The sequence below is a fragment of the Mus musculus genome, chromosome 6 (assembly GCF_000001635.26).
Source record: "Mus musculus strain C57BL/6J chromosome 6, GRCm38.p6 C57BL/6J".
In the NCBI taxonomy this organism is placed as follows: domain Eukaryota; kingdom Metazoa; phylum Chordata; class Mammalia; order Rodentia; family Muridae; genus Mus; species Mus musculus.
The window spans coordinates 32,999,223-33,012,093 of NC_000072.6; the positions used below are offsets into that span (position 1 = coordinate 32,999,223).

The 12,871-nt window shown below is 40.5% G+C and overlaps 1 protein-coding gene across 3 annotated transcripts in view; it reads right to left on the minus strand.

Moving 5' to 3' along the window:
• Chchd3 (coiled-coil-helix-coiled-coil-helix domain containing 3) overlaps nt 1-12,871 on the minus strand; it is a 268,067-nt gene that overhangs the window by 207,016 nt on the left and 48,180 nt on the right. For all 3 annotated transcript variants that reach the window (NM_025336.2, NM_001355667.1, XM_006506468.4), the window contains exon 3: nt 9,261-9,342. In NM_025336.2, coding sequence (NP_079612.1) covers nt 9,261-9,342 — 82 coding nt within the window. The remainder of the gene's footprint in view (nt 1-9,260; nt 9,343-12,871) is intronic.

Sequence of the window (12,871 nt, forward strand, 5' to 3'; positions counted from 1 at the left end):
TATTATCCAAATTAAAGTCTACTTGAGATCTCTAGAGACTGAATAGGAAAAATAGCTAGCTATATAAAGTCACACTTGTTACCTTTAAACACAAGACTACATCACCCCTGGGATAAGACTTATGAGTGGTTTTATGGGAGAAGAACAAGGCAGTGAAGATGAGGCATATTTCTTTGGTAATTTTTCTACAAACCAATATTATCTATGTTTTCAGTACTTTGAGAAATGACCTTTCTTAGTCAAAGCAATTTGGTTCTGTAGAAATAATAAAAGAGTCACAGAAACTCAGTTAGATAATGGTTTTTTAATTAGTAGACATTTCTCACATTAAATTGGTGGTTTCAGTGATTTTTTTTTTTTTGGTATTGTTTTGATGTGGTTTGGTTTTAATCCATCAACCCCACCAGGGAGACGATGAAATGTAAATTCTTGGTTTTTAAGAGACTTTTGTTTTGATAGAATCAGCTTTCACAAATGGGAGATAGGCAATGGGAACGCTAAACGATATGATTTGAGAATTCATGTTGGAACCTGATTTTAAATTGTTAGTTGAAATATTTACATGGCCAACTTTCATTTTTCTACTTGATACTTGACACTAAAATCACACTAAAACCATTTTAATGAGGCAAATTGAAAACCTCTCCAAATGAAATAGCTGAAGCCTGGAGGCTCTAGATAGTTCCTGTAGAAGGAAGCAACTGTAAATAGTGAATAACTAATAAATTGCTCTCGTGGAAGCTACACATACTTCGATGGAGGGATTCAATATTCTCATTTCAAAGGCAAACTGGCCCAGCAGCTAACTTTCTAAGTGATTAACAAACTAAGTTTGTGAACTGGCTGTGACAGCCTTGACATGAAGAGCAAGCACACAGTAGAGGCGAGCACCATAAGTCTGAGTCCACACAGCAAGCATCAACCAACACAAAGCAGCAAGCCATTGGGCCTTTTCCTTAATTCCTGGGGCTTTTTTTTTTTTTTTTTTTTTTTTTTGTGGGAGGGGGTGTTCTCCCCAAAGTCTAAGAATGAATATAGAGGAGAAATAAATGCAAGAGGAGATTTCTGCTCTCATGAGATTGGCTACTGCTGGTGGAAATAAGCATCACACAGCCCCGCCTCCTGAGGAGAAGTGGCCCCTCCCCTCCACACACACAGGCACCTGAGTTGCTCCACACACAGAACACTACCGGGTGTATGTGAGCACCTCACTGACCGGAAGTACGTCCTGGTCTCTCAAGCTCACAAAGCAGGGGACTGGCTCCTTCAGCATATTCTCCACTAGGCTATTTAGAAAGCAGTCACAATATTAAGTTAAAGAACTAACAAGAAATTCAAATTGCCACCCTTACTAAAGGAATCGACACAACCCAGCATAGAATAGTGACTTACAGTCTAGACAGGGCTGAGATGAGGGAAACAGACACTACTTCAACTGGGGGATAAAAGCCAGTGTTTAGAAATGTAAGCCTAAGGTTAGATGAAATTGGCATGTGACTTACAGCTAAGTCACCTGAACTCCTTTTCCATTCAGAGCTCAGCTCACAAAAAAAAAAAAAAAACCCCAAAAGATCAGGAGAGGAAAGGTGGAAGCAGTGGCCCACTCAGACCATCCCTCCAGAGTAAAACAGTCAAAGATGTCAAGCTTTTTGACACTTCTAACCCAGTATCACCAGCAGGCCCAGCAGATGGCCCAGAACTGAGATCAATCAGCAGGGCTAGGCCCAGCTTATGTGGACTACTGCCTGCAAAGACGGACTTCTAGACTTAAAGAAACTGGTCACAGCTCAACCACCTTCTAAAACTAACGAGGGATGAGCGAAAGCTCTTTGGATAGGAACATATTTGTTCTTCGTATTGTAAATGTGTTTCCTGAACAAAACACCAAGCCTGCAAAGATGAAGGAGCCTCATTCTGTCCTACGAAGAGCTGAGTAGACAAAGTCACCCCACTAGCTCCAGCCGGCCTGCATCGCCTGCATCGCCTGCGTCGCCTGCATCGCCTGCATCGCCTGCATCGCCTGCATCATCGCCTGCATCGCCTGCATCGCCTGCATCATCGCCTGCATCGCCTGCATCGCCTGCATCGCCTGCATCATCGCCTGCATCGCCTGCATCGCCTGCATCGCCTGCATCGCCTGCATCGCCTGCACACTGGATTTCCTCTGAGTATGTTTTTAAATGCTGACAAGAACCAATGGGCGACCATCACCTCAGCAGTGAACTGAGTACACTGTCTGAAGTCCAGTTCTCACCCGGCTCTGGATAACGATGCTTTGGATAACCATTAACAGAGTAAGAAGTAGAGTACCTTACTACTCCCTCTCCCACCAAAGAAAGAAAAGCTGGGCTGTTCCAGATAATGGAGACGCTTCAACATGAACGACAACAGAACACAGATGATTTCCCAGACATTCCCACTGAGAAACCAGTTTCAGCAAAAATTACTTCAAGCACTATGCTACATGAGAGAAAATGCTGTAATTACTGTCAAGAGAAACATCTGAATAATACGTGGCTGAACATCACGGCTGCAATTACAAGTAAAAAAGTTACAGATTGTGATGGCATGCTTGATTGGCTTTGGTTTTCTGGCTTCGAGATTCTTGCCTTATGAAACAGCTTCTGAAATGGGACTCAGAGTAGGGTTCCTGAGCAGCAGAGCAGCAACAGAAGAGAAACTGAGTCTGGAAAGAAGGAAGAGCTATGCACAAGGCTCAAGAGTGGACTATCTACCCAACTGTAACTGTGGAAAGGCAACTGTCTGTTAAAAACAAGTGTCGCTGAGGAGAAAAGATGGCAGCGGCAACTGGCCAAGATCCCAACAGCTAGAACATGAGCAATCTGTGGGAGTCCTAGCAGACTACCTGACACTGGGACAGGACCGTCCCCGGCACTTGGAAAGCAGTACCTACCTTGAAGCAGAGTGGAAATGTGTCAGGATAAAAGTACAGCAATGCAGGGAAAAAAGAACCAGGTAACAATGAGACTAAGCAGAGCAGTGATCTACAGGAGCAGCCTCTATGCCCAGGAGGGTCTGGCATTGTGCACAAAGAGGGCTCCATGTCTAACAAATCAGCCACATGCTCAAAGTGGCCAGACACAGGGGATACAGTACACAGCTGCTACACTGACCCAGGTCTTCCCTGAGCCTCTGAATAGTAACAACTGTTTCTTTGTCCATGCCAGCGTGACTGACATGAAAAACTACTTGCTACAGATTGCTTAAGTTTATAGCCAAACTCTTTTTATGATAGATAGGTCTTGTAAGTACTAGTCCTCAACATTAATAGCCCTCAGAGCTTCTTATTGTCTTTGACTTACTACATATCTATAAACTGCATATACGTTGAAGTCGTAGTTTTTATAATCTTATAACTTGCATATGACAGAAAGAGTATGAATATTACACTAAATTAAAATAAAAATTTGTAGTCATTGGGTAATATAAAATTATAAAGATACAATTTAATTTTTCTTTTATTTAATATAAGATATAACTATGCAATACTCAGCCACATGCATTAATATTAGTAACTTTTCACAAATATTAAAAAAATAATCTGCAGCAAGCCCACTTTATTAAGAAAAGATGCTTTGCCGGGCATGGTGGCGCACGCCTTTAATCCTTTAATCAGAAGGCAGAGGCAGGCAGATTTCTGAGTTCGAGGCCGGCCTGGTCTACAAAATGAGTTCCAGGACAGCCAGGGCTATACAGAGAAACCCTGTCTCGAAAAAACCAATCAATCAATCAATCAATCAATCAATAAATGCCCTGTCTCGAAAAGACCAATCAATCAATCAATCAATCAATAAAAAGAAAAGATGTTATGTTGGCTAATAGTTCTGGAGATTCAAGGCCACAGCACCCAACTTAACTTCATTGCACTAAAGCTACTGCTGACACCATCTCAGAAAGAACATACATGAAACAGTGAGGTCACAGAGAGCAGCCTGGCCTGGTTGGATTTCACAGCAGCTCACTGCTGCAAGCCACCATGGGTCCCATGAGACCACCTTAGTTATTCTCAGGATGTGAGGGGCAGTACCTCCCTGCTGTCCACAGCCTATGCACATATATTTTTCTAGGTCCCTCTCAAAGCTTCTGTCACCTCCCACCTTACAACATCAGAAGCCAAGTCTCCAACACAGGAACTTTGGGGGACAAACTATATTCAAGCCCTGTCTCTTCCAGAAAGACAGTTCTAGTCAGTATTTTCCAGGCCTGGTGATTCATTCCATTGAAAACTATCTGTGAGTATTTTCTGATTTTAGAGATAGAACTTTAGTACATGACTACTTACATAGCTTAAACATGGCCATAACTCACAAATCTGTTTGTCTAGCCAACTCTTCCCTCCCCTGTCTTTCACCTTTTTCCTCCAAAGGCTGGATGTATCTGATAATAAAGTCAGAACATATTAAACAGAATGGGTTTAGACAGAACGTAACATTACCATGAGTTTCACTATCACAATGAACTAAAAGATACAAGAATGTCTCATGTCCCAATTCTGGCTTCCATACCACTATCAATGGGAAAAGTAAGTGAACTATGTTATGCTTTCAAGGAGACAACTGATAAAATTTATGATTAATTTATTTAACTAAATTAAGCTCCAATGGATCTAATATAATTTTCCAAATTACTAAAACTGAGGACAAATCTCAACTGATAGCCATTTAAAAATAGCAGGCAGGGAGTCTCTCAGTTGACAGACAGCTAGCTTCACAACTGGATGCCGACTCCTTTTTCCTTCCTGATTTCTTGAAGAAAGGTTATTAAAGCAAAACACTTTCACTTGCCTTTATAGGTAAAGAGGTGAAATTTGAATGCCAAGGGTCAAAGGTCAGGAGTAGTCACATTTTTCTTGCTGTCAGAGATTGGCTTTTGGAGGCAGGACGAGGGGAAGTAAACCACATCTTAGAAGATTGTGTTCAAACTGTAGCCTGTCCTTGTGTGTTGTGCCCTTGTGACATTGGTGTGCGGTAGCTGCCAAAGCAGTATGGCCAACCTCAGCCTACATACACAACAGACTGTCCCAGGAAAAACAGGCTGGCTCCTGTGGACCCTCAGCAGCAGACCAAATGACTGTTGCATCTATTAGATGTTTTAATGAGCTCATGCAAATTAGACAAAAGAATTTAAGCATGGAGGCTCATCATCTGTAATTTAGAAGCATGATCAGAAAACTACCCCAGTGCCCACAGATCCACAGTACAGTGAATGGAAAGTCCATGTTCAGATGTGGTTGTTTGGTTTTGGTTTTAATTAGAATATAACACAGGTTGCTGCAAAACTTGTACTCAGCTCTGCTGTCACTATGGTACTAACAAGAAATGTCTCATGGGGAAAGCCAGCACAAAGGAACAGAACCTAAAAGAAGTGGGGGTAAATTCTGAGTGGCTAGAAATCTCTTCAGCTTACATGACTTTGTCTAAATGTGTGTGCCATGACTAGTCAGAACAGCAGAGAAAGGGCATCTGCTCTGGGAGGAAGGCAGGGCAAGCCTGCCAAGGTGCCATGCAATCTGATGGATCTCATAGTCTGGCCTGCAGATGGGCTGATTTTACCAACACATATTTTTCCACACTCTCACATGCCTAATGTACCTCCTGACTGCAGAGAGGCAGTCCTGCCTCGGGTGTCATCGCCTGCACAGAGCATCAAAATTTGCAGAAGTGGTGTCAGCAGCTTGGAAAACTCCCAGAAGTGGCAGTGGAGCAATCCCTTAAGGAATGCTATGTTGCCACGGTTTTGAGGATGCTGAATATGATACTACATGGGAAAACCAGGACATCAGGACTGAGCAAATGAATGGAAGGAGTGAAGCCCAGTGTGCAAAGGCCTGAAAGAGGCTTGAATCCTGGGACCTCACTGTTGGCACAACTGGCATTTTAGCCATGAAATGCTTTTTGTCGGGGACAAAAGGTAGCAAAGAGCCCATCTTAAGAATTACATGATCTTTAGCAGCATCTTGGGTACCATCTACTAGATATGATTTGACAGGTGTGACAGCCAAAAATGTCTCTAAACATTGTCAAATGTCCCCTGGAGACCAAAATGCCCCCCAGTTAAGAACCACCACCTTAACCAGTTTATTTTGCTTACAGGAAGAATTTTTTTTTCAAAATTAGTCTTAATGAGGTATTTTAATAAGAAAATCAAAGAGATGAAACATTGGATCATAATCTGCAGCCATTTTCTTTTCTCAGTAGAACATCTTGAAATCAACGGCATCTTCAACTCAGGTAGATTCTACCACCCACTTCCCTTTAAGGAGCCCTCATCTGTGTCTCCTGCTGAGAAATGGCTTCCTTTCTCCTGCAGTCTTAGCCAGTTCCAATTTTCCCTAGCTAGTGGTTTTTCTGTCTTCCTTTTTGAACTATCAGGCTTCCCAAGTTAACCACAGTTAAGATTTGATCTTTTGGTCCAAAGAAATCTCCCTGAAATAAGGTGATGAGTTAAGCTGTCCTGACAGAAGACAGCTCTGCTGCACAGTTCACCAGCCTGTTGACTATTTCTTGCTTCTCCTCACCACTCAGACCTGGCAGAGCACAGATACAAGTGCGTATTCCTGGATTGTCTCTGGTTTTGAATGAGCTTTAAAATTTGCTCAAGGAAAAGATTGCACTTAAAGAGTTGACCATTTTCACCACACAGAAATAGGGACACTTGAGAAGAGAGCAGGGCGCAACATGGCTGAACATTACACAGTGCACATGTCATTAGAACATTCAATACTCTGCATCAATTAAGAACTAGTATGTGGAGTTATAATAATTCTACAAAGAAATATATCACTTTTTGGAAATTAATTTCAATGTCCTCAAACATATGTATTTGAAATTTACTTGTCTGTGTATCTTTGTTTGGATCTCATACACTTGAGAACTGGTAGACAATTCTGTGTGCATTTGAGGAAAAAGAAAAACCTAGGCCATCAGGACTTGTGCAGGTGACAATGTAGGAGTATGGAGAACCACTCTGAAGAAAAGCTTACAATAAGCCTTCACTCAAACTTAGGCAACAGACACACCAATGCCTAAATGCACTGCTACTCGAAGATGCCGCTTTTAGAAGACTGAACGGAAAGCTTTCTTAATGCTTGTGCTAAAGTTTCTTCGCTGATGAAGAACAAAAAAGGAAGAAGGTGGGGAAAGCTATTGATTCAGTCAAGTATCATATAGAACACACACTTTTCGCCAAGATTTGACAGCTGGAGGGTTGTTATAAAGAAAGCTTCAAACAAAACATTTTTAAAGAAAAAAATAATAACATAATAGCTGCTCTACCCTCTGCTCTCTAAAACGGTGACAGAAAATGAACCCCTTATCAAGAGTCATTTGTCCAGGTTACAGCTAGGTGCCAACTCCATCCCACCTGAGGCATGGAGGGGCCCTCACATTCCTGTTTGTTCATCTCCTCGGCCCTTTCCCTTTCACGGCCAGAGCAGAGCACATGGGAGTCAAATCATGAAAGGAAAGGCACATACTAGCATGGTGAATTACTCAAAGAAAAAGCCTGCACCATGTGGTAATAAAGAACTCCTGAAATACAGTTCGCAAAGTAAACACGAATTGGACCACCCCCCAAATCCGTGTGAACATAAAATTTAATTAAAGAAAATATAATTTCAAGATATAAAAAAAATGCTATCATAACATGCTTCTTTTCTTCATGAAACTGATGTGGATTTTTTTTAATATTTAAACTTCACTAATTATATACACTCCATCAACCTAAAGTAATTAAATAATTATAAAGTGTTTCATAGGAAGTCACTATAAAGACACACACAGTCTTCTGGAAGTGTTAATTATATCTCAATTTTTTAAGTGATAACGCTTTATCTAGTTCCTTAAAAATGGTGGACATAATCAATAGCTTATATTCTTTTTCTGTATGTTGTATGGATAGACTAAATTCAAAATCATCAGCTGGGGGATGAAGGACAAAAAAATTCAAATCCTATGCTGAAGGCCAGGGAGGACACCAACCCAACCCAAAGCTTCCTTCTACTCACTTGTCAAATGAATGACAAGTAGGCTCTAAGCTCCTGCTCTGTCTGAGCATGGACCCACTGCTGGCAGTGGAAAGATTCCACACGACCACATGACACAGTGTTCTATGCTCTGTGAGGCTTTCAGAATCTGCACAAGGAGGCGGCGAAGCAGTTGACTCTTTATCTTGGGTTAAAATGTATTCACACATTTCTATGTACACACTTCAGATCTTTAAAATTTAACACCTTCTCAAAATAAATGTGTGTACATGTGTTCTCTGTGGTGTTTTACACACTGCTCCCCCCCAAGCTCCCGGCAGTCTGACTCTTGCACATGATTGAAAGCGCACACAAGGATCTACTGACGTCTGCTGCCCACTGAAGGCCTGTATGTGGTTCACATTTCACTCCCCAGACGACACTGAGCTGCTTCCAGGCTTTAACTCAATTACTCCAGTGAGCATTCTTTTGCCTATTATTCTCTTATAGTGTTAATAATGGCAATAACAAAATGGGAGTAGCTGCATATGAAAAAGTCTAGAACAAAATATGAAAAAGTGGTTATTTCTGCAAGACAGAATTATAAAGGACTTTCATTTTTAACTATGCAAATTTCTATGACATCTTAATTATTTAAGTTGGTCTACTACTAACTAGTGCTATTTGTTAATTCAAGCCTTATGTATGGCATATGATATTCACCACTACCTATAATAGTGTCCATTTCAATACAGAGTAATGGGCAATTGAATTTTCAATCTTAACATATTTGTTTAGAGATTTAGATGCTCCTAGAGAATCCTCAGAAACTACTAATTTCCATATGTTGGAAAAGGAAAGCTCACACAACAATAATTCTTTAAAGACATGAACAATTTAGGGCTCTACCAACCACAATCTCAAACCAAAGGAGTCAAGAACCTATGTTCAGCATATCTAGAGTTCTGCCACACAAAGAAAAGTAATTTTGTTATTATTGGTTTTGTTGGTTTTTTGTTTTGTTTTAAATCACCAGTTAAAAGAGCATTTGCTGTTCTTGCAGAGGACCCACATGGTGACTCACACTGTCTCTACTTTCAGTTCCAAAGAATCCAATGCCCTGTTGTGACCTCTACAGGTACCAGGAACACAGAAAGTTCACAGACATACACGCAAGCACGGCACTCATCCACATAAAATAAAATAAATAAGTCTTCCTTAAGCATGCTACATATCACAACTCCAGGCAAGTCTTCTCAGGTCCCATGGGGCTCACCGTCTCTGGTGTTCTGACTCCTTTTTGGCTTGCTCCAATGCCAGCTCCTCAGCTACTCTTCTTTTCAAATCTTCATCAGAAACTACAATTAACACAAAAGTAGAAGAAGTTAAAACAAGTGTCTTGCAAAACAAAAACAAGAAGAGACAGCTAAGCTGCATCTCAATGGGCAAAACTATGCCAGGCGGTCAGTGTCTCCTTGGAATTCCCTGAGCACTGTAGAAAGGGCCAATTAGTGCCCTTGGAGAGTAACTGAATCAAGATTCTCCTGGTGACTTAGAATTTTCCACACCTGCCAAAATTTATAATAAACTCAAGGAACTGCTTACTGTCCAAGTGGGGTCTAAGACATTAAGTGAAGGTCTTTAAAATGATGTCCTAACATTAAAGTCTGACAATATCTATAAAAGGAGGTCAGACTTTCAAGTACTTTAGGGATGAAAGTGATGCTAAAAGCTTCTCAATTCAATAATTAAATAACACAAATATTTATTACAGAGCATGGAATATTTGTATTTGTATTTATTTTTCCACAATTTATGAAAAGGGTATTTATGATTAATGGGTATTTAAAGACCATATTTTCTGAGATATGTGTCATTCAAATTCAAGTGCCAACAACTGGAGAAAAACACGGAACAGTACTGAGCACACAGCTGGAGTCTCCTAAGTACCTAGAGACTTCATTGGCAACATCTGGCCTTTCCAATTAAAAGATTGTATACAATATGTCTTGTAAAGATTCTAGCAGCTATAACAGTAAATAATGGACAAGTTTTACAGATTACTTTAAGAGCTTCCCATCAGAAATAAGGAAAAACCATCTCTTCCTCATTAGAAAACTACTAACTAAAATTATTAGCAGAAAGCACCAAAACCATTGGAAGGATTTAAGAAAACAGAGGACTTAATGTTATTCCTAATAGTTCCACTTCTTAGATGGAAGATCAGACAATCTGTATACATTATTTGGTGACCCAGACATAAGAGAGATGCACCTTGTCTCGGACACATGCAAAAACTTACTTACAATATGAAACAAAAACCTTTTTAAAATATGGCACTGACTCTAAGCAATAACCATCCGTGGTGGTACATAAAAGGTTTGAAGGTTGTTTTCCCTCAGTTATAGACTGTATGGAAGCAATGACAGCATCAAAGATCATCATTAAGGGGTAAAAAGAGGACTCACAGAATGAGGGAGGGTTGGAGTTTTGCCAATCAGAGCTTACAAGGAGACTTGTAGCTAAAAACTATAATATATAAATAGCTCATAGCCAAATGAGAAAATATAACACCAATAAAAACCAATAAAGAATATAAATAGGCATTGTTTAAAAGAAAATAAGCAAAAGGAGAAAGCATACAGAAACTGTTCGACATCAGTCACTGGGAATATGCAAACCAAACCCACAATGAAACACCACTTGATACATAATAACACAAGCAAAAAGGCAAAGAGTGGGAAGTGGTAAAGAGAGAAAGCCAACTCTCATACATTACTGGTGGGGACATAAATTGCATCACTAGGGAATATAAATGACACCTCTGACAGGATAAACAAGTTGGCAGTTTCCCAAAATCCTAAATGTGATCCAAGAGTTGAGCTCTCAGGTACTACATATGCTCAAGAGAACTGAAAGTATTTACTCATACAAAAACTTGTTTATGAAAATGTGTAACGTAATTATTTATAATAGCCCAAAGGGGAGACGATCTAAATGCATATCAGCTAATAAACAGGTAACCAAAGTATGGCGCATCCATTCATGTAATTGTATAAAGAAATGAAGTCCTGGTACATGCTACAACAAAGATGTATGGGAAGGAACTCGGAGACAAAAGGTTATATATATACTGTCATAGGCTGTATGCTTCGCACTTTAGTATGCCCAGGGATGCTAGTATGCTCAGTGGAGGTTGCCTGGATGGAGAAAGTAGGGCATGAGAAAGGCAGCAGGTTGTCTTCCATTGCTCTTGGTGATGGTGATATGTATGAAGGTGTGTACACACACACCTTTTGGTGTCTTTTGTCCGTCTGTTGGTTGGCTGGTTGGTTTGGTTTGTTTCTGTATTTGAGGTAGGGTAGTGTATACTAGTTCCTTTTGGGTTTTTAAAAACAGATCATTTCTATGTTGGCCATCAAACTCACAATCCTGCTGCCTTACTTTGTAAGACTGAAATTGTTCTAAATTATAATACTTGGTGGTTGCATACAATTCTATAAACAAACTAAGAACAACTGAGCTGCTCACTTTAAATGATAAATAACCCCAGTAAGTAATATAAAACACAGACAAGATGGGCAGGGAACACATCGCCCTGGCTAACCCTCCTGCGGAACAAGCGAGTGCCCATGCAGCAGCCTCCTTGTGAGGGTGCTCTCTAGGGGTCTTTCCCAAGGCTGCTTGTGCTGTTTCTGTATCTTTTGGGGTGATTTTGAAAAGGTCAAAGGTCACACACAAACCAGAAAACTGTTACAATGACTGTTCCATCCAGGTAAATCTTAAGGTTGTGTTTTTCTTAAGGTTTTTAAATAATAAAGTAACAACAGAGAAACTGCAAACAGCAATAGCTCAAAAAGAGAGCCCGATTAAGTCTGTTTTTCTATAAGCTAGACTTTGGATAAGCAAATAATGAATCTCTCACTTTTGACTTCCTCATCCAATTAAAAGCCTTGTGGATGAACCTGCCAGACCTGCAGTTCTAAACTATGCACCATACAGGGTATCAACATGGCCAACTTCTCAGAAAAGCTCTCAATGTGAGACAACCCTCTCAGGTTGGACATAACTCCACCAGAAACACACATAATTAGTACTACCTGATCAAAGCCTATCCTGAAGTCTAGCAGACCAGGGTGAGCAACACGTTGTCAATCTAGAGATGCAGCCGCACCTGAGTTCAAATCCCAGTAGAACACTTTTTCTCAGGTAAGACTCTCTAGGATTCTCTACCAACACTCAACTGGGCAAATAAAACCAGGCCTCTGGTAGACCTCAGTAGGTTAAGCCTAAATATGAGTCGCGCAGATCAGTTTTCCATGTACCTGAGAAAAGGCTCATGACTTTTTGGTTTATTAGGGTTTTTTTCCAAGTTATTAGGGTCTAATAGGAAAAAATAAAAGTACATACTCAATGTGATTATCTAATATCATACAAATTATATAATGACTACAATAATCAAATTACTGCTTTAGCCACCACAGTTTATCGTGAGCGTATTGTTGGGTCTTATCAAATCTCTAGTACAAAATAAAATATGTAAAATAAAGTCACTATGCTGCATATTCTGTCTGTCCAGAGCTGAAAGTGAGCAACCTACATCCAACATCTCCCTGCTCCTCATGCCACAGACGTGCTCTCTCTGCATCTGTGGGCCCAACATCTCAGGTTCCACGGTAAGGGGGTCTTAAAGGAAGCAGCATGTCTTTCTGCATCTGGCTCCTTTCACCTAGTGCAAAGACGCATCCCGGGAGCTCATTTCCTGTCTGTGACACTGGAGCTTCCTACCAGGGAAAGGCCTAATCGAGCAGTGAGGTGATCACCTGGGACAAAGAGGAAATGGTGTTACTACCAAATGGCGACCAGTTGGGTGGATGACAACATGGC